This window comes from Sylvia atricapilla, chromosome 11 (assembly GCF_009819655.1).
Source record: "Sylvia atricapilla isolate bSylAtr1 chromosome 11, bSylAtr1.pri, whole genome shotgun sequence".
In the NCBI taxonomy this organism is placed as follows: Eukaryota; Metazoa; Chordata; class Aves; order Passeriformes; family Sylviidae; genus Sylvia; species Sylvia atricapilla.
The window spans coordinates 21760459-21786917 of record NC_089150.1 but is presented as its reverse complement, the minus strand read 5'-3'; the positions used below and the strand labels follow the sequence as shown (position 1 = coordinate 21786917).

Sequence of the window (26459 nt, the reverse complement as noted above, 5' to 3'; positions counted from 1 at the left end):
AGGCACAGAGGTGAGTGGCACCTTGAGGGTGGAGCTGAGGTGCTGCCATCACCCTTGGCTTTGCACCCAGGAAAGGATCCCATGGGAAGGAAGGTTTGAATTTGACCTGGGAATGTTTGGGAAAGAGAAGAGACCCAGCTGACTGCAGTCGGGTCCCAACCAGACAAGGGCACTGACCCAAGTGTAGCCTGAACCTGCTGAGACAGTACCAAGCCCGTGCCAGAGCATGTGCCATATCCAAGCACCATATCTTCCTCCAGAAGGAAAAATGAAGTACTGCTCTGGGCCTCAGCTGCCACAGTGGGCATTACCCACACATTACCACCGTCCTCGTCTGTCTCCCCAAAAATCTTTCCCATCCCTACTGTCAACACCAGCTTCCCAGGCATTAGTGTTCCTGCAAACCTGCATCCTCAGCTGAGGATGACTGACGCTTGGGGAAAGCTCAGGGAGCATAAGAAAAGCTCCCAGGTGCCTTTCCAGGGTCACACCAGCCTGAAAAAGCACAGGGGAGTTCTTCTAGGCTGGCTGCAATTCTCCTAATCCCTGAAGGAAAGCTGAGGCTTGCTCTCCAGGGACTTGATCTGAGATTTGCATCCATGCTGCCCTCAAGGGATCCCTCTGCCTTTACCCAAGAAAGTCCTGCTGCTGCTTTTCACGTGTTCCTGATGCTCAGAAAGGATCCCACACCACACTGCTGATCCAATGAGCACTGGGAGGCAGTTTGAACTGTCAAAGCAGTTCATTAAGCAGCCTGATAGGCAGAACATCTCAGCAAGGAAAAGCAGCCAGGAGCAAAGCTTCTCTGACAGGCAGGAGCTGGGAAACCTAATGGATGTTCCCCAAGGAATATACTGTCCTCTCTTGGCAGCCATCTCCACCATTACACCCCTGGCCGCTTGCCAAACCTCCTTCCTGCTCCTTGACTCTGCAGGGCAAAGTAATGGGTAAAAAAGTAATGGGTCAGCACAAAGCTCACTGGCCCTGGCACATAGGGACCTGTGCCAGCGTGTGTGGGGATAAGAACTAGCTTTGGGATAAGGACTAGCTTAGGGGACCAGTATCCAACACTGACTCCTGTCTCCTCTGGCACTTCACACCACAGCCAGGACAACGGGGGTGCACTGAATGCCAGTCCCATCCTGTCCTCCTGTCAACAAGGATTGACACGGCAGAGCCCGGATCCTTTCCTTACGGTGCTCACAGTTTTCCAGAGAGCTCAAATCAGCAAAGCCTGGTGCTGGCCAGCACAAGGCCTGCTCCTGCCTTCCAGCATGTGCCTGACAGCCCCAAGGGGCTGGGACAGCCCAGCCCTGGCAGTCCCATCACTCAGGATGCAGCACTTGGAGGTGGCAGCTTGTAAAAACACAGACCACACTCCTTTTTTAACCATGAAACCTAGGCCAGAGCTAATAATTCTTCTGCGCTGTGCCTCAGATGTTACACACTGCAAAACTGCAGTACCACCCATTTTCTGGGTTATTAGTGCAATGTAGCAAGGACTCCTTTAGACTGTGTAGTCCATGAACTGTCCTGCCCCTCCTTCCACACAGCTTGCTCACCAACACTGTTGAGGGAGCATTAGCGTTTAAGGGATCAGTAATTACAAAGTCTTATGGGAACTATGCAGAAAACTGCCATGTCCATGGGTCCAGCCAAGGCCCCAGGGGCCCAGCAGCACATGAGCACACAGGTGGATGGCCAGGCTGTTTAGGAATCTGCAGACTGGGATCTTCTGATCTTTCCAGTGCAGCTGCTTCTGGCAGGGCTGGCTCTTGCTCAGCATCCCACTGGCTCAGCACGGTGGTTTCTGGTTCAGGATCCCTGTCCTGTGATATGATGGCCAGTACCACCATGTTCCCAGTGAGTACAGTGCTTTTCCTTCAGTCTTCTCCATCCTTCATGCAGAAATCCCTGAGAGATGCACCTTGAAGGCCCTTCAGTACTTGTCCTGTACAGACTGGTTCTCTGGCTCCTTCCACGTGTCCCAACCCTCTCCTCACCCAGCATCATCTCCCTGTCTCTGAGGGGATGGAGGACGCATGGGGGAAGCCTGAGGAGCAGAGCAGTGGCCCTGCCCTGTCCCAGGATGGACAACATAGCTCATCTCCACTCTGGGATGGCCACTCACTTCCCACAAAGCCAGTCCTAATTACAACATGCCCTCACACACAGGGGACCACAGCCTCACCTCTGGGCCTCACCCCTTTCCCTGCCACTAACTCTTGCCAGGATCCTTACACCAGCTCTGGCCAAGTCTGCTCCATTAGCTCACTCTGAAAGAGGCTTAATAGAAAATCTGCTCAATTATTTAGCAAGCAGACAAACGGAGGGATGATACTGCCTGAAGACAACTAGGGTCTGTGGCATGGATTCAGCCCAGCTCCTGGCTCAGCCTGGCAGATATCCTGCCTTTCCTCTTCTCCCTGCTCAGTCACTAAGGCTGGCAGAGGGAGCAAAGAGACACATCCCTGCCCTCAGCCCTGCCAGCCCCTGACATGCCCCAGTGCTGCCCAACAGCTCTCAGACCCGAGGGCTGGGAGGGGGCACTCACCATGAGCAGCACCAGCCCATCCTGCCTGATCCAGCAAGGAAATGCACCTCCCTCAAAAGCACAGCCTGCTTCATGCAGGGACTACCTCAAATGATGGATCAACTGTCTCACCACAGCCCGGCCTGGGCAATGTTCCCTTTCCTTGTGCTTAATGACTCTGTTTGATGCCAGGAGTCCACAGCAAGAGGACTCAACGCCTGGATGAGCATCCTGTGCTGGGAAAGGAGCAGCTCAGGCGTCTGACTGAAGCCTGATGAAGTGACTGGATGATTTTGCAGGGCCCTGGCTCACACTTACTTACTTCCCCATTTCAACGTTTTCATCCCATAAACAAGACTTCATTTCTTCACTACCAGATGAGACCATTCCCTATGTCCCAAATGTTCGCAGCACCTTCCAACCAAGTGCTTGGCACAGTGTCTGCTTGATGGGTTAGAGGCAACCAGAAAAAAACACAGCCAAGCCAAGGAAGTCTCCCAAGGTCCTGTCCCTGTCCTCATTCTCTGGGGCACAGCCTCCTCACAGGGAACCAGTCAGGGTCAACCTGTCCCTGGCAATTCCCACAGGAATGTTCCTGCCTGCAAATGTAGCTTGGAAAATCTCTCTGTTAATGATTTCTGTCAGTCTGGGAGTTAGCAAATGAGGCCTGGAAGAGATTTCTACCAGTTTTCAGCACTGCTCAGACAGAGTGCTTCTGGGGAAGGACAAAAGCCCATCCTACTATCCTGCTTGTTTGAGAGAGAGAAAAGAAAAAGGAAAGCTGCCTACAGATGAGTTCACAGAAATGGGTCTGCTCTGGAGGGCCTGAACCCTTCAAATCACTTCAGCCACAGCAGTCATCTCCCATGAGAATGTAAATACCCCAGGAAGGTTTGAATTCCCCCTGTTCCATTCCTCTTACTCATGCACCTGGAGACAGATGCTTCCCATTGCTATGCTCTGGGCCAGCCATCACTGACATGTACTATCTCCCTGCGTTTTGGGTGATTGTTACCTGAGCTGCATCTCTCAGGTTTCAGCACCCTGTGGTGATGGTGCCTTGGACAGAGGATGAAACCAGGGCTGAGCCATCGAGGAATACAAAGGCACCAGAAAAGCCTCAGTTTTTTGGTTTTCTCATCCCATCTCTGCCATTTCTCTGTGTGGCTGCACAGACAACTGCTCTGTAACTGGGGAGCAACACCCAGTCCTCAATTCAGTGCTGCTGAGAGCGTGGGGTCTCAGTTCTCCCTTCCCCATGACACTCTGCCTTTGATCTCTGCCATCCCCTCTGCTCTGGCAGCACTAGAGGGTCTCCAAGCCACCTGCCTTGGTTCTTTTTTCTTGATTGACCTCAGTGGCTCCCCTGCAATATTTGCTTGCCTTTTATAGATCATTGACGTATCAAACCTCAGGTTTAGTGCGTGGCTTTGCAAAAACACAGAGAAGAATTTTGCTTTATGGGTATTTTTCCTTGGGCTTCCTCCTGTTCCACCTTCTGCTTCTCCTGCTCAGTTAGGTCCACCTTAAGGACACGATGCTTTTTACACATAATTCCACTCTTTTGCATTTATTTCTCCTTTCCAGTGCTCAGAGAAGTGACTACAAAGCCCTTGAACATCAGAGACTTGCCAGTTCCCTCAAGCACAGTGTCTCTGGTATGTGATGGTGCAGCCAAAGGCATGAAGGATGCTGTTGGCACACAGGGGACAGTGCCACTTGGTGATGACGCCGTCTGCTTGGAATTCACACCCCCAAAGCACAATAGGCTTTTCAGGGAAAGGACAGAGTCTAGAAGCTTTCTGTCTTTCCAGGACTCCCTGCAGGCTAGGAGGGATGTGACTGATATCTCACTACCATCTTCCCAGTGCTCTTTGGAGTTTGATAAACTTAGGGACAACCTTCCCCATTTTGACCTGACAAATTACCTGACCTGGGACAGGTGTTCAAGGGAGAGACAGACAGGGAAGGATTTCTCATCCTGGCATGCAGGGAACTGTTTTATCACCTCCCCTTCCCTTCAGGAAGAAGTGTCTAGTTGTGGCATCAAATTCATGATATTTGCCCTTTCCATGGAGCAAGGTTCTGAGGGAAAGCAAAATCCACCCCTGTTCACAGCCCAGAAGGGCCACTGATCAATGACCTTGTGCCCAGGTTTTGGCACTGTCATACTTGGGGCTGTGAGACTGGTGCGGCAGTTACAGGAGGCAGGTTATAATTAGATATATTTGTTTACATCTTTGAGTCCTTGAGAGAAGAAGCTGAAAGACTGGCTGCAGGGCTGAGCTGCTTGGCCAGATGGGACTCTGCTCTCTGCAAAGCCAGACACTATTGTGTTCCCCAACACAAGCAGGATTCACGGCACAGACAGAAGAGCCCCATCTCCTACTGCAGCCTACAGCAAACAGTGACCAGGCAAGACACCTGCAAATGACACTGGGAGACAGCAAAGGCAGGGCTGCAAAGTGTCTGAATAAGTCTATTTGCAGGACTCGGTACAAGCAGACACAGACACATAAATGATCAGGTCAGCTGCTGCTTTGTCCAGCCACAACACTCCCCTAGTGCTGCCTCTCTGAATAACTGGCTACCATAAAGACATGATTTGTTTCATCTTAAAAACAGCATCACCCAAGTGCATGGAGAAGATTCATCCCATCTTCGTGGCACACGTCTGGGCAGCCAGACAGCTCTGCACACATTCTGATGCCTTCCTAAGAGGGGTCCAGGGTGAAGGAGCTCCACTGAGCTCCCTTCCAGCCATCACTGTGTGCTGCAGCACTTTGATGTGTCACTACATCAGCACAGCTCTATCACACGCAGCACCCACAACTTCCACCAGCAGCTGTCCTGTCACACTGTGCCAGCCCCATCCCAAGAGGAAGGTGCATATGTGCTGTCAGTACAGCACCTCACAGCCATCTCTTACATGAAGGGTTTTTCATCACAGCCACCTCTTACAAGGGTTTTTCCATTGCAGCCACCTCTCGCAAGGGTTTTCTACCGCCACAGGAAGGGGCTTTGCACCCAGCAGTAGCACTGGGATGCAGCTGCTACCAGGGAATGTTGGCTATTTGGTTTCTGCCTACTTCATACTCATCAGCTTCACCTCGCTTTAGTCTCCACACCCCATGTTGCTCCTGCCACACCTCCCATGGCCCCATTGCAACACTCAGAGCAGTGCCACATGCAGAGCCCCCATGCTTTGGAAGGCAAAAGCCACTCACCCCTGAACATCAGTGTCCACCAACAGCCGGACCAGTATCCCTGTCACAGCCACAAGGATTGGGTAATGGTCCACGCTCTCCAGCCCTATGGAAGCAAAAGAGAAAGGTAAGAGCTTTTGCCACTGTGTGCAGAAGGGGCAGTCTGAGGTCTGCTCCCATCCAGCTCTGCACTAACCTTCAGTACAAGCCATCCCTCCCTTCCCAAGGGCACGGTCCCAGCATGTTTTCCACGGAGAGGGACAGAATGGACTCACCTGGCAGACGGAGGTTGACCACTCTGTCAAACAAGTTCCTTTCAGCTGTCACACGGTTCAGCACCTGGTTCAAGAGCTGTGTAGGGAAACGCACAGAGGGTTTGTATTTTCTGGATGGGACTTCCTGTGAGCAGTACCTGAAGAGCTTTGGGGCAACCTGTCCTTACAGTTCGGACTCTGTGCCTGAGAGCTTGTGGATGCACAGAGGGAGGCTCACAGCACACAGCTTGGCCCTGGCATGGAAAAAGTGGTACCACATCACAGCAGTTGTACCAGACCAAAGCCTCACAGGGAAGAGTCAATCTGAGGTTAAGACACCTGAATGTCAGCACCTTCCACCTAAATCTGAATTCCCACCAGTAGATTCCCACCTAGTTTTGCAGATAAAAGCTCCTGGCTAGCAGAAGCTACAGTCCCCAGGACAGCCAGAGCCTGTGAAGAGTGAGCTGGCAGCTGTGGGCAAAAGGATGAAGTACAGTCCAGGTCCTGCCCTGCCTGGAGCTGGCAGCAGGATGGACCTACCAGCTCTGCAGAGACGGAATCTGCTGTGATAACACTTAATTAGCCACCATTAACTCTCACCCAAAACCCCAGTGGGAGGAGTAGGGAGTGCTCCAGGCTTGACACAACTGCTGCATCTCTCAAATGCAGCATCCCTCTTCCTGCTGCCCCAATGCACAGCAGCAGAACACTGCACCACTCTGTGGGCCTGGTCAGTGGTAGGGTACAGCTTCATAACAGCATCAGGTAGCAAGGAGGAAGCTGCAGCACTCCACTCTCTGCTGCACATTCCCCAGCTTGCCCAAGCCACCTGATAAGGGCCCCCCACTTTCCTCTTCACTCAGCTGAGCACTTCCCTCAGGATCATGGTACCACACCCCGCTACCTCTTGCTTTGTTTCATCTGCACAGAGTCCTGAGTATCAACCTTTGGGGTACTGCTAAGGTACATCCGACTGCCAATCCAGCTTGTAAAGGACAGTCTGCTATTAGGGCTTTCCAGTATTGCTCATGCTTTAGAAAATAAACTAATTTACTGGAGCCTAAGGGGTGCTGTGAGCTGGAATGGGGCAGTCCCAGTCACCATGGCAGGAAAGTGGAGACATTTGGTACCATACTCTAGGACTGAGGGATAAAGGACCAAGATGCCTGTTCAAACACTGGAGTGTGTGCCCTGTGAAACCAGCTACATTCTCCACAGCTCCTTACCCAGAAATACCACATCTTCTCTCCATATTTCCTGCTTGTCACAGGAGAATTCAGCATTTACTACCCCTCTCATAAGGCAGATTTAAGCAGCTGTCACCCTTCCTCCCAATAGAGATAGAAATCAGCTGTGACCAGAGCAGGTGCAAAGGAAGGGAGCAGTTGATATGTAGAGATTTTAGGGAGCACCACTTGTTCTGCAGCAGCTCTAAGTACTACAGCAACAGGAGTCACCGGTTCACCACACATCTGTAGAGTGGGCAGAGGGGTCCTCATGCCCCTCCAGATGCTGCTTCTTCACACAGGATGATACCTGGGCAAGCCTCCGAAGCAGCAGCTCTGACGACGGGCGAGTCCAGTCGAGGAAGATCTCTGGTGCCAGTGTGACAGTCATTTCCAGCACCCTGAGCAGGCTCACGGACAGGTCAAAGCATGTGGCACACACCTTCAGCTGGCGGCTGTCCACAAAGTTCCTCTCCAGGCGCTCTGCTGCCTGCTGGATCTGCCAAGCAACGGAGACAGCTTAAAAAGGAGTCCCTTCCCAAAAGGAGGGCTGAAACCCCCATCCGAGTGAGCTGTGCCTTGAGCCTTTCTGTGTGCAGGACACAGCCCCCATCGAGTGCTGCATCCCACAGACCTGGCGCTCACCCACCTCCTGAATCATGCCAATGAACTCGGAGAAGGCCCAGTTGAGCTGGTTCAGGACACTGTTGAGGAAGCTGGGGGCCAGGTCGCGGTCACTGCGGAGCAGATCTGCCATGTGCCGCTGCAGCAAGGTGGAGGGACATGGCTCTGAAACCAGACAGCCACAGCTTCAGTGGCCTGCTCCCAGGGCAGCCACAAGTGAGAGACCAGTCCTGGGTTTGGGAAATGTTGGCTTGTGCCTTACAGTAAGCAGAAATGGCAGAACACTGGGAGCTGGCACAAGGACTATTCTGAGCAGTGATTGTGCCTGTTGGGCCTCCCAGCACTTCTTTCCAATGCCAGCCTGAATTAGCCAGGGAAGAGCCCTCCATGCTCACTGCTGCCCACACGCACAGGAGCACTGCCCTGCAGCTCAGCATCCCTCTTGCTCAGCTCTGCAGAGGCCCATGGTCAGCTCAGCATGGTCAGCTCCCAGTGTGGCAGCAGCTGCCCAGAGCCAGCACGCCCACCTGGGCCTCACATGGCCGTGCCTGTCTGCCTGTGTCTGGGGAGGCAGGTATCCAGTAAATCCCACTCCTGAGAGGCTTCTCTATGGAGCTGAGGCTGGTTCTGCCCTTAGCAGGCTCAGGCAGAGCTGCCCACACTCCCCAGCCAGGCTCAGCCCAAGCACAGACACATCCCCTTGGTTTTATGGCACCTCATCTCTGGGCTTCCTCACTATCGAGACCACAGGATGAGGTCAGGCCCAGCAGCTGGGAAGCACAGTCAGGGCTGTGTGGGACACCAGCCCCCATGGATGGGCAGCAAAAAGAAGGGGGCACAAATGGGACAGATGCTTCTCCCCAGCAGAAGGACCCACTGTCAGCAAGAGGCTCACGAAACATTCAGCACTGCTAGGGATGGGTATCGGAGTTCAGCCCAAAACTCAGGGCTTGGAAAGAGAAACTTGAGCAGATTCACCAGCTATAGGGAAAAACCCCAATCTAACTACATTTTCCTCTACTAGAAGCTATTAGAAATAGCAGGTGGAAACCCTGGCAGCCAGGGTTCTAGCTTCTAAACCAGGACTGCCATGCCCAGAGGAACAAGCTGTGCTGTGACTGCAGAAGCTCTCTGGGGTTGCAGCCTACTCAGAGGGTCATCGTGGGCAAAGCAAACACAGGACAACTACAATTCCTAGGGATCAAGAAGCAAGGCATAACTACAGGCAGATTGCTAGCTGGGATTAGAAAAGGCAGAGAGGGATGACAGGAGACCATCATCTGAAATGGAACAGGAAAAGTTATTCTGTGAATATGGATATTCACTAGCAAGTGCAATGAACTTCTGTTATTATGGAGGAACACTCATTGAATCTCATAGTGCATAATCACCCAAAGCAGGCCAGTGCCCTAGCTTTGATCCTGCCTAAAAGCTAATTTCTGGGAGGGATTTCATCACAACAAATGTCTTTGATGTCCCACAACCACCCCAGCCTTCAGCTACAATGGCTCAGAGACTGGCAAACACAGATGTCCCTTTTACATATTTATTGGTCTTCTGGGGATTTCTTGCCCAGTGTCTTCTGAAACTGTGTAAGCCTTTAGCATTGAACATGTCCCAGAGCAACATTCCACAGTTCAGCTGTGTGTAGCAGGAATAATTCAGATTGGAGCTTGGCTCATACTCAGGTTATTTGTTAATATTTATTCTCTGTAACCCCTTCCTTCTGCTGGCAGACAGCAAGATGCTCCTCTCCAGTCACTTCCTCCAGCTAGCCATGATTCCAGACCTTCATGATAGTCTTTTAAATGGGATTAGCCCTAGCCAGTGCAGTTCCTCACACTGAAACTGTCCCATCTTTGTGCCTTTTGCCACCCCACCCTGAAGCCCAATTCCTCTCCCAGGTTTTCTTTGGAGAGGTGGAATCAGAAGCACATGCAGCATCCAAACTGCAAGCGTGTGGCAGATTTGCACAAAGGCATAATGTGGTTTTGGTTTTGTTCTGATTTGCTTTCTTCCTAATTCCTGTTGTGTAATTTGTTCCTTGGACTGAACATCAAGCTGCTCTTCTCTAAAAGATTACAGTAGGTTGCCAGTTCAAGGATAACCCTCAGGAACTGGTCCTGAGGCATGAGTGGAGAAGCCCAGGAGTCAATGCTGGGGCACACCTTGTCTTCTCTGTCAGTGATGGATGAAAGGGCACAGCATACTCCTATTCCACCATTCTACACTTGGGGATGCTGAATTCTATCCATGTGTTCTCTCCCAGTCATTCAGAATTGAAAGGTCTTTTTGCAGGGTTTTTAGTGCCTTCTTTTCCCCAGCATCCCTTCAGCATGTAAAAACTGCTTTTTTTTTTTAAAACTGCTGATGTGTTAGTCCCTTTCCAGCCTTCAAGTACCAAAGCAAATCTAGGCAGAGATCACCACTCTTCATGGAAGAACTCTGCATATTGTCCTGCTGGTCTGTTGCCAAAGCCTCTTTTACTAACACTGCAAGTCAGGACAGATCTCAGGATGAACCCCCCAGCCAGTCTACCTCATTTGAAGGCAGCTTTGATTTTTTGAAGGATGATCCTGTGCTTGTAATAACTTGCTTTATCCTGATTTTTAGCCAATTACTATTTCCTCACAAGCTTTTTTTCAATGAGTGGTGTGATTCTGCAATTCTGGGTTCTTAAATGCTTTCCCTGGTGCTGGCAGACTGTGCCAGACTATAAGAGCATTAAAAAGTGGTGCCTTTTGTCAAACCTCTCCACAGGTTTATTGGTTTACTGAAATAGGTTTATTGTAGGTTTTAAAGCTAACACCAGGAAACAATTATTCCCTCGGCATTTGTTGATACCAAGAGGATTCTGAATCTAAAGATGCTGAGATCACTGCTACTCTTTGAAAGCAACATAAGGAACACACCCTGGAACACAGCACGAACAGCTTCATTACTTGCATAAGTTCCCAGATGAGGTAATTTTTACTGGTATCCAAAACCCAGTCCTGGTGCTTGTGTCCATCTTTATTTGCAGTATGCTCACTTTTGCTGGGACATTCCTACCCACATCAGTTACCACTGCCCTCCTGGGCAATGCCACATCCCTTATGTGCCACTGCAGGCAGGGATGTCATTTCACCGGGAGCCTGTGGATACCCAGTGATGGGGAAAATTTCTTGATCTTGGCACTAGTAAGTCATTGATGCTTCAAAATTTGTACCTCCCTAATACAAAAGCCACTCAATCTTGGCTCAGCCTTCATTATGATAGGTAAGCATCAGTCATTGGAACAGAAATTGGCAGTTTTTCAAGGCCAGAAATTTTGACCTCAATACATTTAATGTGGGCAACAGAGCTTGGAACCAAGGGGTTATAGATACATCCAACGTTTCCACAACAGAAACTTTCCTGCTAAAATATAAACAAAATAGAGGAAAATAAAATCTAGGTAGGGGAAGCAGTAAATTGAAACACAGAGTTCTTTAAAAAGATTATAAGGGAGCAGAAACCTCAGTGCTCCACCAAGCACATGGGTTAAATGGGTTACTGAGAGCATGATAAAGCAAAGACATAAGTTAAAATATGAGAGGTAAAGTGAACATAATCAAACATAGGCAATGGTAGGCAAAAGCAAGGAGAAAAGCAGTAACAGATGGAAAAGACCAAAAAAAAATTCCTTGACTGACCATGGTAATGCAAAGTTTTTTCAACTATAGGAAAAAATATAGCAGAATTATTTAATAGAAGTAGTAACAGCAGAAAGTCCAACAGTAGCAGAAGCCCATTATTAGAGAGAGTTAAACATTAATAAAGCAGGCAAAGTGGAAGCCTTCAATAAGTGCTCCTTCTAGATAATGGCAAAGAAGCAGGGTCATGTACTTTCATCATAGGAAGGTAATTATGTACTTTTATAGTTTGCTAATGAGCCAGCAATATTTATAACAGGACTAATTGTGAGCCCTCTAGGTCAGCAACCCAAGGGGGTCTCTAGACACAGCAGCATTTACAGTAGAACTTGAGCACAGAAGGGGAAAGCCCCAAACGGAGCAGATTCAGAAGAAAGCAGCTCCACTCAACGCTAATCTGAGATTTGGAAAGGCTCCAGATGATCTCTGAATCCATGTCAGTGCACCCATTCAGAGATGCATTTAGAGAGGACCAAAGGGAAGGCTGCAGGGCAAGGCAGAAGGAAAGCAGGCAGCACTTGGAGGATGAGATATCCCTAAGGATGAGTATGAGGCATTGGGATGGCCCAGGGCTCCTGGAATCCATGTGTGCCTTCAAAGCAAAGCCCTGGCAAACTGGCTAATGTGAGTTTTGGCTCCATGACCAGTCATCAGGGAAGGATCTCACTTGCATGATACCAACACCTCTGGGGCTGCTAAAACATGGCAAGCCCACAGGGCTCATAGAAAAGCAAAACCCCTTTCTGAATAAGACAGAGAGGCCACACGTTTTTCATCACTGAAAAGGACCAAGAAATGAGTTTACCTTGGTACACAGGTGCTTCTGAAGAATAAAATGTAAAGCAGAGAAAGGCAGGGCAGCAGCAGTGGAAGACAGCAGGTGAGGTTAGGTAGGGGAAATGGTTTCAGACTGAGAGAGAGCAGGTTTAGATTAGATATCAGGAAAAAAATCTTAGATATCAGGAGAAAAATCTTTACTGTGAGGATGATGAGGCCTTGGCACAGGTTGCCCAGAGAAGTTAAGGACACCCCACAACTGGAAGTGTTTAAAGCCAGGCTGGATGAGGCTTAGAGCAACCTGGTCTAGTGGAAAGTGTCCCTGCTCATGGCAGGAGGTTGGAACAGGAATAAGCTTTAAGGTTCCATCCAATACAAACCATTCTATGAGTCCTATCAGGAATCATAAGCTATGGATTTATTTCTGAGGATGAGCAATCATCATCAGAAGGGCTTGGCCAGTTCAGCTACTACCAGTTGATGCTTCTGGTGTTGTCAGATCAAGTTGGGATCTCCTCCTGAAAGTCCTCTTCAGCTTAGGCAATTTGCTGTACTTGGGAACGGGATGTGGGTAAACTCTCTGGCCTGTGTTGCACAACATCTCAGCTCGATCATCTCATGGTCCCACCTACCTTCCCTCCACCTGATGGGTGCATGGGCAGAAGACCTGGGGCAGAGCAGCCCTGTGATACAACCTGAAGCCACCCTACAGCTCTTGCTTTTCTAAGCCAGGCTGGGCCCAGCACGGAGCCAGTGCTGCCGCTCCCACTGTGTGTGTTGGGACGGCACCTGGCGTTGCCTACAAGTCATGGTGAAAGCAGAACAAGTCCCTGCAGCAGCTTCTGAGCACAACTACCCTAGCTCTGAACACAGCCCCATCTGCTCTCAGAAGCCAAACTGAGGCAGAGCTATGCCTGCATGAGAGCTGCTCAGGCCTTTCTGAGCCTCTGCCCCCTTGGACTAAGCCAGCATCCAGCCAGCATCCACTGCTCACCCTCAGGGAGCATGGGCAAAAGGCAGCAGAGACTAGGTAGTCTGCTCTGGGTGTTTCATGAATGTTGTGAGCAAACCTTCCCCACTTGTGCAGTCTTTCAAGGAAGCATCCCAAAACCAGAACAAAGCTGGAGTACCAAAGGTGAGGCATTTGCCCACACTCTCTTCAGACTAGCTTGCAGCAGCAGATCCAGAAAAACAGGGACTTCCTTAGCTCAGCAGTTTGTCCCATTGACTCCGCCAGTGCTCAAATTACAATAAGGTGAAGACTGATGGGTGTGAAGGGGAGGGGGGGCTTCATCTCCTCCTCCTTCCCTGGACAGCATCTCAAGGACACCTCTGAGTCCCCTGTTCCTCTTCAATTAAATCAGCATTCATTATTGATTTGGTTGAGCCTTAAAATAGCCCTCCCAAGAGTAAGTACCCAGCAGCCAGCACGGCCTACTCTGGGCTCAGGCTCAGACTGTGTGGAGCCGCATGATGGAGCAAGGCCTTGAGAGCTGAGGAGCTCTGCTGCTGCCCCAGAGCTCGCCAGGATGGGCTGTGTGAGCTCTGTTACCACCCCACAGGACTGGTGACAGCCACTCAGTGTGCAGTAGGAGAGTGAGGGGACAGCCATGAGATCCCTCCTGTGTGTGTGCCAAAGCTTCTCCATCAGCCTCGAAAGGGTGAGGATGAGAGGAACCTCCAGCAGGGCTCTGACCCCAGAGGTAGCCCTGGCAAAACAGATGCAGGTCCATGATGCAGCCTCAGAGACTGACACATGGGCACAGCCTCCCCGGGTTCTCCCAGGGATGGAACTAAAGAAAATAATCACTTGTGAAGCTCTCTGCCTACAAAGAAGGGTCTCTCTAGGCAGAAGAGGGGAAGCAGGGAGCTCTCTAAAGCTACTCCACCAGACAAGAGAAGGTCACACAACAAACTTACTCTGGAAACTAGCAACAGAGAGATCTCCTGGGCATGATGGGCAGGAGAGAGAAAAGAGAACAAGAGTGCTGTTAGAACAGACAGGCAGCTCTTTGGACCAGGCTCAGCATACACCTCCATGTGCAACCTGTCCTTCTGTCTCACATCCCTGCGAAGCTCTCCAGGAACAAAGCCTTTTCCACAGCAGAGGGGGATCAGGAATGTATCCACACAGGCCCAGAACCTGTGAGGGTAAAGCTGGGGACATGTTCTTCAGCTCAAGAAAGGAAACTTCTCCCCACATCTTTCTCAGCCACAACAGAGCTGAGAAATCCCTCTGCTTAGTGACAGTGCTGAAAACGAAACTGCAGTGCCAAAGGCAGGACAGGCTCTGACAGCTCTGAGAGATGCCAGGATAAAACACTCCCTGATTGCAAACTTATCCAGTGCCCTGTCTCCTTGGGCACTTGGTCCCTCTCACAGGGCGCCTGTGGCAAACATGACACCTCTTCTCCACAGCAGCTGTTCACTGTGCATATCACAGAGCTTTCTCTCAGGCTAAAACTCTGGCAAGGATGCAGTCCTGGCCTCTCTCCTCTCTTTTGGAGGGCAGAACCCCTACTTATGATGGATCTAACTCACCATTTGGCATGCCTGAATCACCAGCAGAGAGGCTGGGGATGGCCAGCCTGTAAAAACCAGGCCTGGATATTTGGCCAGGAACACCCTACTTTGGCAGCTATCCCAACAGCTGGCCAGGTCCATAGAGACAGCTGCTGGTCCTCCCTCATCACCCATCACAGCCCTGAGTGCCCATCTCTGCCCCACTCACTCTGCAGGCTGGGGAGGCTGGCATCCTCAGGCTTGGTTTTCAGCAGGTGTGGGAGCCGTGTGTATCTGTACCCAAAGCCACAGCCCTGGCAAAAGAGGTAAGGAAAGATCTTAAGAGGCTGAAAAGCAGTTTTGCTGCTACTAGAAAGTGAAATGTTCAGTGTCCCAGCAGCCCCAGGTGCTGAGAGGAGCAGGGATGCAGGATGCTCACCCGCCACAGCCTGACGAGGATCCAGTTGGTTTGTGCCCAGGGTCGCTGCTCATAGGGAGCCAGGAGGTTCTTCATCATGGAAATCCGCCTGCCAGACAGGGACACAGGTCAGCCCACAGCATTTGGGAACAGGAGATTACACAGGATACGCAGCAGGACCCATGGAGCTGGGGCAGAGCAAAGCCATTGGTAAAAGGGTGACAGAAGGCTCCCAAATCAACTCCACCACCCTGCCGGCATCTCATGGACCCTCAGTAGTACTTGGCAGCCTTCCTGCTTGCTCACTCAAGCCCTGCCACCACGCCAGCCCTGCCCCAGCTCCCCAGGAACAGGCAGGGCAGCACTTACTGCTCTTCTGGGATCCTCTCTACAGCACGCAGTGAGTGGGGGTAGCAGACGTAGCTGGCCAAGGCCTGCATCAGGGAGTCCCGGATGTCTGAGGAGGAATGACAAGGGACTAGGCCAGGCACCAAAGGACATCCAGCACACCAGGGAGCAACTGAATGCCAGTGGACAGGAGGGACTGCCCCTCATGTAGAGGCACATTGTCCTTGCTGACATGGAGAGCATGCTTAGGCTCAAGCAGCTAAGAAATAAGCCCAGACTGGATATGCAGGTAGCTGGGACATGAGTCCTGATCTCAAAAGGGTGTCCTAGGTCATGTATCTACCCTGCAATAAGCAGGGTAAGGACAGTGCCCAGCCTCATTTTGAATGTGGAGGCATTAGCGCTCAACAGATTCAGCAGACACATCACAGCAGAAGTCTAGTGAGCCACTGGCAGTGGCACTGGCCAGACCTGTGACATTATCACCCCAAAAGCAGAGGAATGCAGCCTTACCTGTGCCCACAATCCTCGAGTCAGCAAAATGCTTTGCCAGGATGGCAGCGAGGCGCATAAGGGTCTCTTCATAGCCTGCAAGAGAAGGAGGGAGCAGGGTCAAGGCAACAGCCTGAGGGGCAGCCCTGTGGTCCCAGTGCTCCCACGGAGACGGCACAGGCATGGGATGAATTTCTGCTACAGCTAACTGCAGCTTAGTTGTGTGTCTAGTTGTTAAAACAGAGAGCTGGAAAGACACAGTCACCTCGAGGAGAGCCTCTCACCTCAGTCTGGAGAGTCTGAAACAGTTATTCAGGAAAAGATAAAACCATACAATCAAGCTGGGTGGCAAGGGAGAAGGGCCTGGTCCAGAAGAGGCTGAGCAATGCAAAAAACATCCTAGGTCTATGCAGAAAAGCTACGTCCAGCCTGCATGCCCTGTAGAAATCCACTACTGCTCAAGTCTGCTCTTGCCCAAACAAGAGCACTTCAGCTATGTCCTATTGGTGGGAACAGAAGTTTTTCTTGCCTTCATGAGTTCTGGAAAGCACAGAACTATTTGCTGAGAGCTCAGCAAGGTCATTTAGCCAGGAAAACACAGACTGTGCACAGACAGAATCCACCTAAACACAGACTCTTGGCATCAAGGGAGTGGTCACCTCCACAGGAACATCTTCAAATCCCAAGGGAATTCTAAAGCAGTCCCAGTTTCTGCACTCATGGCACATCCTCTCCCACAAAGAAATCAGAAGGTTGTGGTAGAAATTGCTGGGACAATCACATCTTACAGCACCCCAGCCCATTCCTGATACCTCCTTGGAAACACAATCCATAGCTGCCAGTGATTTTCACTACAGCCAGCTCTGTGACTGAATCAGGTAAGGCATGGGCTCCTCACCAGAGCACAGTGACCAAAGCTCACTGCCAGCCCCACAGCTCAGACAATGCACTGGTGCAGCACAAACCAGGAAAAGACACAGAAAGGAAAATGCCCAACTACCGCTTCACCACAGAGATGTGGCTTGCTTTAGATTTTATCAGGCCAGCATCAGGAAGCTCTCCCCATCCCCTCACCTGGAAGTTCCTCCATGCTGTTGACAGGGCTGAAGTAGTTCTTGAGTGCACTGTAGCTGTTCATAGCCACGCTGAGGTAGAATTCCGGCATGAAAGCGAAAAGCGAGCCCGTCCTGTCGCCGTGCTCAATGGTGCGGATGCACACTCGCAGCAGCCAGTAGATATCCTGCATCTTCTCCTGTCCAGAAAGAATGCAATTCCCAGTCAGCCAACAGCCTCTCTTGGGAGAAACAACAATCAGCATCACACTCAGACCTCAGAAACATCCCCCTGTGGGAGATCTTGCTCAGACACCTTACTGCCCTATGTTCAGTAACCAGATCTGTGCCATTTGGTTATTTCATAAAGACCACAGAAGTGGGAATTGGAAGAAACAATCAGAGATCTCTACACCAACCTCAAGCTCAGAGCATGATTCTCACTAAGGTGATGTATTTTTCTCACCAAGCCTTGGGACCCTCCAAGCAGGGTCTCCTTTGCCAGGGCATATGCAACTAAACAGGCATGGCAAACAAGCATGTGAGTTTTGACTCCAAGGACATTGCTGAAGGAAAGCAGGCACTATCACTTTCCAGAAATCTGCTGGGAAGAAACTGGGCCATTGTAGGGATGAAAGCTCACATCAATTCAGATCTTTTCAATAGGCAGCCACAGCCTTTTAGGTTCTGTGCCAGCCATTCAACCAGATTTACTGTCCAGAGGAACATCAACCTCTTGTCTCTCTAAATGAAAATCAGAGGGTCCTAAATTAAAAACAGAATATTTAAAGTAATCTACATAACTTTAAGCTATAAAAATGGCCACCAACAAAGCCATAAAAAGAGGAAATATTATTTAATATCCTGAAATGCCAAGAAATAGCGTAAGCAATAGCTAGTTGCATAAAAATAGATGGAGAAGGGTTACACTTCTAATTTAGTAAAAAATTAAAATCAGAGGTGCAGATAAGGCATTTAATTTGCTTAATGGCTTTTCTAAAGTATGTTCTTACCATCTTTGGGAGATTTTCATGGGTTTATTCTGTAAACTAGGCTGAACTAGTGCAAACCACATAAACTGACTAACAGACATCTTTTTCCCAACACTGACTCACATCTCATCCAAATTTTTACTTTCAAGATAAAAAGCAAGTCTGCAGAACAACATTAAGGTTGAAAAAGCTGTATTTGGCTTTAAGATCTGATAACCTCAAACATCATTTCAGGTACTGCCAAGCTAGAAGAAAGCCTACACCATGAGGATACAAAGATGTGATTAGCCAGTGAGATAGATAAATACAGTTTTGTAATAAAATACACTGTAATTCCCACAGGGATGTTTTGAAGGCAGAATTATGTGCTTTAAAACTATGAGTGCTTTTAAGCAGTAGCACTCCCTTTTGTCTAACTTTGAATACCCCAGAATAAACCAGGGGCTAATTCCCTCAAGGAAAGAGCAGCCTCTGCTGTGTTCTGACACCTCAGCACAGAGCAGGATTTCACCCCTAGACAGAATCAGGCCGTTTCTCTCCAACAGCAGGAGCTGTGACCATACAGATGTGACCCTCCAGTGCACACAATTCCCAGGGATACAGGAGCTGCTGGATGCCTCTCTCGGTAAAGAGCAGGGACTTGAGATGACTGTGAGATGGAGCCCTGAAGGCACAGGCTCCTCAGTGCACCCACATTCCACAAGCTCACTGGGTTCCTAGGTTACATTCCTGCTCTCCCTGCACGCCATGCAGGCCAGGACAGCAGCACAGCCCACAGGGAAGGCTGTAACCTTCACTCCCAGATGCTGCTGATTTGACAGGAAAAGTGACACTGCAATCCTGGTTTAGTATGACCATGGATCATCTAGAGACATGAATAGTGTTCCTGCATAGGCCAGCACAGTGATACCTGCAGGGCACCCTGGTGATGCCTCTCAGCCTTTCCAGAGGAGTCTGGGAAGAAAGGATTACTTTATGGCAAGTACAGGCAATTGTTAATGCATCTGGAGAGCTTCTGCCTTGCAATCCTGCTTGGGAGGGAAGGAGGGGATGAGCAAAGAGCTCATGAGTCAGCCCAGGATCAGCTACTGCAGTTCTGCCAGACACATTCATAAGAACTCTTCTTCCTCTGAGACACACCAAAGCCACAAAGAGAGATAGGGCAAGGCAATGGAAGCCAGGAAAAAATCAGCAAACTGCTTGTGAGAAAATAAACCAGAGCTTTTATCCTGGAAAATGGTGAATTTGGGAGGAAAAGGACCACCTGTGCAAACAGCTACTGCATTAGTAAATGTGGAATACACTCTGCATGGAAACCGAATGAAGAAGGGGAGATCACCTGAGCAAGAACCCCTCAACTTGGATCCCACAAATTCCAGGAAGAGCTGTAGTAGTGAGATGCCCCTGTGACACAGCACAGCTCAGGGAAATGGTTCACAGTAGCCTCTATCCTCTGACATGTCTCGAGAACTGAATCTCCCTTTGATTTTCACCCTTTTGTCTGCAGTGCCCTACGGGAAATCCCACAGCACCATGCACAGCTCAGATCAGACTGGGCTGATCCCTACAGCACACTTGGGGATAGGAGAGGGGCAAGCCTAGAAAGGAGTCTCCCATACACAACAAGGCAAAAAGCAGCCCGAGAGATCATTCGCATTGCTTCCACAGCAGGAAAATGACACCTGTGATACATGAGCCAAGCAGCAGAGATGCAGAGGCTCACTAGTCTCCTTTCAGCTGCTCACATTATGCTCCTGCCCACCTTTGAATAAATGGTGACATTTATCCAAGCGAGGCGCCGGCTCAGGTGGTTGAGCTTCTCGGAGAAGACCTTCTGGCTCTTCAGAAGCTCCTCATGAATGTCTCTCCTCTGAAAACAGTGCAGAGATGTGAGGGCATATGTCATTGCCATTTATAGCATTCTTTTTTAGTGCTGGACAAACAATGCAAAAGCATATACCACCTTGGGGCTAGCTAGGGAGTATTGGCAGGGGAGAAAAGGGTCAGCAGCCTTTCTGTGGAAGGAGTGGGAATCAGTGCTATAAAAAGCACTTATCAATCTCAGCTGAAGCTCACAAGGACTGCTGCAGATGCTGGTACAGTTAGGCAGCAGCATTTCACCCTGCCACATACTGAGGCTCTGCAAGAGAAGGAAGCTAGAGACACTCACCCTCTTTGGGCAGCGGCTGATTTTTTCCTCCGTGTCTTTCAGTGCCATGGCATATTCATTCACATCATCTGACACACCAACCATCTGAAACAGTTTTCAACAATAAATAAGGGTTTTTTTCCCCTTAACATCAAAGCATGCAACCAGAACCCCAATGAAGGTTGGCAGAAGGACAGGGCACACACGGTCACTAAATAATCAGAAAATAGAGTCAGTGTAGAAGCATGGATGTTGGGGGAATGGATTCCTGCACAGCATGTACCACTTGCCTTCCCAAGCTGCTGGTGGACACAGAGGTTGTACATCATCACTATTCCATCCAGGACTTCCAGAAGGGAGTTCTCAGTGATGGGCTGGTCTGGCTCTTCTGGGGGTCTGCCCAGTAAGAGACCGTCGTTTCCATGGGTGCCTTCAACTGCAATGCATTCCAAGACAAGAAAGAAGCTCTTAGCAAGCAATTTTGGCACCTCAGCTTTTGCCTATTCCTCTCTGAACCCTGTGTTCCTCTGTAACATGGAGTTTCTTCCCAGCCCATGGGATTCACTAGATACCACACTACCACACCATTCTCATCTTGCTGCCTGAATCAGGCTACCTGTCAAATCTGCTCAGACTGACCCAAGTCAAGCAAAGTCCACTTCCTCAAACCCTGTACATGATTCAGAGCCCTGCCTGGTCCAGCCAAACAGCAACAGTGCTGCTGCTGCACACATCATCCTCTGGCTGGTCTGTCTTCAGAGCAAGTGTGGCTACAGCTGCCTCTGAACTGCCTTCCTGCAAAGTCTCAGTGAATTTGGAGGAACCAAGGCAGCATCTCCTTACATCAGAGGGTGACAGCATCACCAGTGTCATGTTCAGGATGGCAAAGGAGTATTTTGCCAGCATGCCCTCGGAATGGGAAGGAGCAATGCTGGCAGAAAGGAGATTGCACTCTTCTGGGGAGCTAGAAGATGCCATTGTGCCAGGGCCCAGCTGGGCCATGCCAGCACACAGCAGGAGTACTCACTGTCCTCCCTCGTGCGCTGCTCCACGCGCAGCGTGAGCACTTTGATCTTCTCCAGGGGGCCAAGGGGCCGCCGTGGGTTCATCAGGCTGACGGCAGCCGTGCTCAGGAACCGGTTGGCCCGGCCCAGGGTGGGGGAGCTGAGCCAGGCAGGCCTGGCAAGAGCTCCACCAATGGCCAGGGCGGCAGAAGGACGCTGGGACTAGAAGGAAATGAAGGGAGAAACAGTTCCAGCTGTGTTTGGCTGCCTGCTTGCTCCTCTCTTGACCCTGCAAGGATGTTGGTATAGATGCACAGTGGCCACTGGAAGATGAGAAGGCAGCATAACAAATAGGTAAGTCCTTCCTCCAAGGGCACATGCCAGTCACAAACAGCAGATCTGCACAGCGAGAAGCTGCTCTGTCTACAGTTGCCTTGCATCTTTGCAAAGGCAAGCACCAAAAGCTGCCATGGAGGTGAGGCAGCACACTCAGATCACTGGGTGGTGAGAGAGCAGGGCACAGAAAATTCTGCTGCTCAAACGTGGTGCACCCAAGATCACGCTGATGTCCAGTGACTCTCATCCAAGTGTAGCTGTTTAGCTGGTAGCCCATGGACTGGTTACAGTCCTGGCCCAACCCAGCCTTGCTGTAAAGCAAAGCCTTTCTAGCCAGAGGCTAAACTTGCTGCCCCAGCACCAGGGCCCCTGCAGGTGAATAACACAACTCACCTGTGCTGCTGATGTTGCTGATTCCTCATCTTCATCCAGATCATCCATAGTCACTGCCTGCAGCTCTGCAGGATCAATCAGGATGTTGGCTTTTGCAGCCAGGTCATCTGCACAGAGCACACCAAAGCAGCCACGAATGCAGGAGTCACTCTTCACTTACCATGAAGAAGGCCCATCATCTTTCCTGATTCTCAGCAGTAGAGAAGCAGCCAGAAAAGTCAGATGCTCTATCAGAACAAGCTCACCTGTCCCAAGCTTCCTTACATGGAACAGATTGGCGCTTACAAAAAGAACAGAGACCAAGCAGCAGCAGCTGCTGCCCTCCCAGGACCCATTTCTGCTCCTGGTCCTACCAGCTACAGATAGTATAAACTGAGGAACCAGGAGAACAACCACCAGGACCAAACCGGACTAGTGTGGGAATGGCAACTCTGCCTGAGACCATCTTTTAAGCAACCAGCTCTTCAATGCTGTCCCATGATGCATCCCTAAGTCACTAGGACTGAGACTCACACCCAGAGAAAGGCTGTGCTGATGGTTTATACTGTACAAAGCCTGAAGAATGTGTTCTTTAGTCCACAGCTCTGTCTTTAAAGCTGGCCCAGGATACCTTGGTAAGCAACCAGAGGAGATTACGTGGTAAACATGAGACAAAGAAAATGGTCCTCATCTTGCAAACACACTGGGGATGGAGAGGAGACATCTGAGCCAAAGGCAAGTGCCACATTAGCCAGAAACCAATGACAAACCAAGTCCAAGGGAATGGCAAGGGGTTTGTAACCCTTGCACAAAGCGGGCTTTAGAAGCCTAGTGCCAGAGGAATGTGCTGCACACAAACACACAGCTGCACTACATACACAGGGCTGCTCCTCCCTCCCCAGAGTGGTGCACCAAGTAAATCCTGGGCATCTTTCATGCCCAGCAGAGCCCAGCTGATGGTCAGTGCTTTGAGAGCTCCCAGCCCTTGACTGTGGTGCAGCAAGAGCACCACACCAGATGATATTCCCAGACTATCCCCTTCCCTCCAACTGTCACATGCCCAATTCGGGGATACAAACAGTAAACTGTTAATTTAAAGGACACACCACCTAAGAGGTGGGGCGTCTTCCTCAGAATAATTTGATTCCCATTAAAATTCAAGTCTCCCCTCCCTGATTTTAACCAAAAATCATTACCCAAAGCTCCCTCTCTGGTATGTCTTGCATGAATTCCATCCAAGACCTGGATTCAGGTATTGGCAATGAAAGCACTTACCTTTCAGAGTCTTCTTAAGATGAGACAAAAGACCTCCAAGTCGCTGAAGGTCAAAATAATCCACCTTCCCATTATAGAAGAGTTGGGGAGGGACATAGGCCTCTAAAACAGAGGAGGAGATTTGGTTTTTTCTACAAGTCCCATGCACAGGATCCACAAAGCCATGTAAAGGCTCCTAAAGCAGACCCCAGGACCCACATTTAGGACTAACATTTAGGGACAACTTTTGTTGTAATAAAAGCACAGGCCATTAAGGCAGAGGTGATTTCCACAATGGAGCAAGCTTTAGATCCTTGCAGAAACAGGAGAAACCAATAGCCATCAACTAGACTGCCAGCACTTCCTCCCTTCAACCACAGTCACTGGGGTAAACTGGATCATCAGAGCACTTGGCAACTCTCCACTCAGCTACTCCAGCTCTGCCACTTTGTCCCACAGGGATAGTAAGGCACTCACTGAGTCTAGAAAAAGGTCAGTCCAAATTAAGAAAAGGGAATGCCAGTGGGGTCTAAGGGTGGGAAAGCAACTGGCACTGATTCAGTTTCCCCTTAATTCCACAGTTTGGGAACTCTATAATCTGAAAAATATCTTCCCCAAAACTCTGACAAAGGGATCCCTGAGATGTCCTTCCACAGATCCACAGTCAATAGCAGTCTCTGCTGCAGAACAGACAGGGGAATAGCAAACAGTACAGGTGTCCTTTTGAAAGTCTCAGATCTGGATGTTAACTAGAATAGATCTACACACAAAAGCTTCCCAGGGTGACGGAAAGCTCAAGCACTCATTAGACACATAAAATTTCCAACATCCTGGAAAGCACTGCCAAGAGGAAAACCTTGCCCTAAGCCTGCAAAGACTCTCCCCCAGGCCTCACCTTCACTGCTCAGGGCAGCTGGAGTCTTTGCTTTGTGGCCATCCCAGAAGTAGCGCAGGGCAGCGATGAGCCTGTGCAGGAAGCACACCATGTACTCTGGTGGGCACAACACAGTCAAGTTCTAGGGCAAGAATAGAGAGTCCAGCATCAGGGCAGGTGTGAAAGTGCATCTCAGTCCAAAGAGTACATGGAACAGGCAGAAATTTTTGTGTACTCAGCCATGTTAGCATCTCTAGCTTACAGCTCTGACAGAGCGCCCAGACCTGATGGTGGGCAGCAATTTCCAGCTCCAGGAAGTTTTGGGACACATCTGTCAGGAGTCTGACAGAGGACAACAGATAACATACACTCCATCATGAACCATGTGGTTGATGATGAAAACAGGATGCAGGCTGAAGAAAGGGTTTCCTACAACAGCAGATGCCTGCTTCCCAACGCTTCAGGCCAACAACCTGACCCAGGGCCAGAAGAAAAGTCCTCCCCCAGGCAGTGAAGAGGATGCCACAGCCCACTGTGGCAAAGCACTCCACAGCCACACTCTCTGAGAGGCTATGGGAGGATATTCAGCTCCTACCTAAGACTTCCCAAGGACCACTTTCCCATAAATCACTGCACAGGACTTATCTAACTTGGCTGGTTTCTAGCCTCAGATCTCCTCCTTCTCACTCCCTGCCATATCTAGACCTCAGTGGATCAACTGCTAGAAGCAGCCCAGCCAGAAGGGCAGAGTTCCCAGCCTGAAGATGCAGAGAACCCTCAGGGTCAGGTTTGTTGGAAGGCTGGCCCTCTGACTTACCGCTCTGTTGCTAGCATTTTCCTGAAGAAACTTGCGGAGTTTGTTTAGAAAGATGTATCTGGAGGCTTCCCCCTGGCAGAAGGAAAACCAGGAGGTAAATCTAGGATTTACACAGCACATCACATGAAGATACTGTCATGAAAGACCCACGGAGTGCTTACCCCTCCTCTGTCCTTGTTGTTCAGCAGCAACTTCAGAATCTGAACCTGGAGACCTTCCACCACTAAAAGGGGGACACACATCTGCCATCAGAAAAAAAGCACTGGAGAGCAACTACCCAACTCCACCTGCAGCACCCTGTCCCCAGGAGAAAGGAGAGCTTCCCAGCACAGGGGGTCCAGGAAGAACCAGTGACAGCAAAATGCTAAGCCCACCACTGAGAATTTTCTCCTCCACCACCTAGCAGCAAATTCATCCATAGCTAAAAAAAATGCATAGGTTTGCTCCTGCCCCATGCTGGGGGGCTGCAGATCTGTGCAGTGGGGTCCCAGCACTCCTACTATGCCATCAGAACAGAGCATGGCTAGCCCCCGCCTCTGCACCACAGCCTGGCAGTTCCTGGCAGGAACACACCTGTACTTCAGGTAGTGAATGGGATTTGGAAAAACATCAGGGCTGAACAAAAGGTGCAGGATCTTGGCAACTTCCCTCCTTCCTCACAAACCTTCAATGCGTTTCTTGAGCCGCTGGCAGCCTCTTTCATACGCCCGACGCCTCAATCTCTCCTCAGCACTCTCCTCCTTCACCTCCTTACTCTCCTTGCCCTGGTTGGGGGAAGACACTGATTAGTAGGAGAACACTGCACAGGAAAAATGTTTTGCCAGAAACTCCCTTAAACAATGTGAAATGGAGAGAACAAACTCTCTGAAACAATGAGCCAGTGTGTGACTGCAGCTGGCAGCACACCTAAACAGGTCTCCTCCAGCCTTGTAATGAATAAGGGCATCTTTCAAGGACACCCCAGTCAAACTAGTAATTCTTTAAATACTGGGAGGTTCCCTTCCAAATCTGTTGCCACAAAAAACTGTCCCCCCTCTCCTGTCTGAGCATCACACCTCAAACATACTAAGTATGTCAAAAAACGGTGACGGGGAATGGAGAAACTACAGCTCTCATATAGCTCTGCAGGACCCACTAGTGCTAGAACAGCTGGAAACAGGGGCCATGCAACCTCCTCAGCCGGGAAAAGATGCAAATGGCAGGCGACAACATTTCCTCAGCCTCCTCGGTGGAGGTGCCTGTACTCACCTCCTTGGTGAAGCGGTTTGGCCACCACGTGGTGGGAATGAGCTCCTGCAAACCTGCCTCCTCCACACGCAGCGGGCTCTTGATGTAGAAGAACACAACAGAACGGAGTACGTCGAAGCTGGGCTGGAGTTAAAGCAAGCACAGAAGCCACAATGGGAAAAGGGACAAGGCATGTCTCCAGAGCTGTAGTGAGAGACTCCTCTCCAAACTACCACTGCAAGATCCAGAGGCCTCTGGAGAAGCCACATACAGCTATCAAATGCTACCAGAGCTGGACTGCTCTGAAAGTGGTTTTGCTCTAGGG

General features: G+C 50.1%; 1 protein-coding gene across 1 annotated transcript in view; it reads right to left on the bottom strand.

The window, feature by feature from the left end:
- The window catches only part of RNF123 (ring finger protein 123), a 47328-nt gene that overhangs the window by 6642 nt on the left and 14227 nt on the right, over positions 1-26459 (bottom strand). Inside the window, exons 16-35 of the mRNA XM_066327026.1 lie at positions 26156-26273; positions 25572-25671; positions 25069-25130; positions 24908-24979; positions 24112-24232; positions 23238-23339; positions 21984-22090; positions 21278-21476; positions 20541-20686; positions 20272-20355; positions 19864-19971; positions 17132-17309; positions 16079-16153; positions 15587-15674; positions 15239-15326; positions 15029-15113; positions 7872-8011; positions 7533-7721; positions 6015-6090; positions 5761-5845 (exon numbers count right to left, since the gene is read on the bottom strand). Coding sequence (XP_066183123.1) covers positions 5761-5845; positions 6015-6090; positions 7533-7721; positions 7872-8011; positions 15029-15113; positions 15239-15326; positions 15587-15674; positions 16079-16153; positions 17132-17309; positions 19864-19971; positions 20272-20355; positions 20541-20686; positions 21278-21476; positions 21984-22090; positions 23238-23339; positions 24112-24232; positions 24908-24979; positions 25069-25130; positions 25572-25671; positions 26156-26273 — 2223 coding nt within the window. The remainder of the gene's footprint in view (positions 1-5760; positions 5846-6014; positions 6091-7532; positions 7722-7871; positions 8012-15028; positions 15114-15238; positions 15327-15586; positions 15675-16078; positions 16154-17131; positions 17310-19863; positions 19972-20271; positions 20356-20540; positions 20687-21277; positions 21477-21983; positions 22091-23237; positions 23340-24111; positions 24233-24907; positions 24980-25068; positions 25131-25571; positions 25672-26155; positions 26274-26459) is intronic.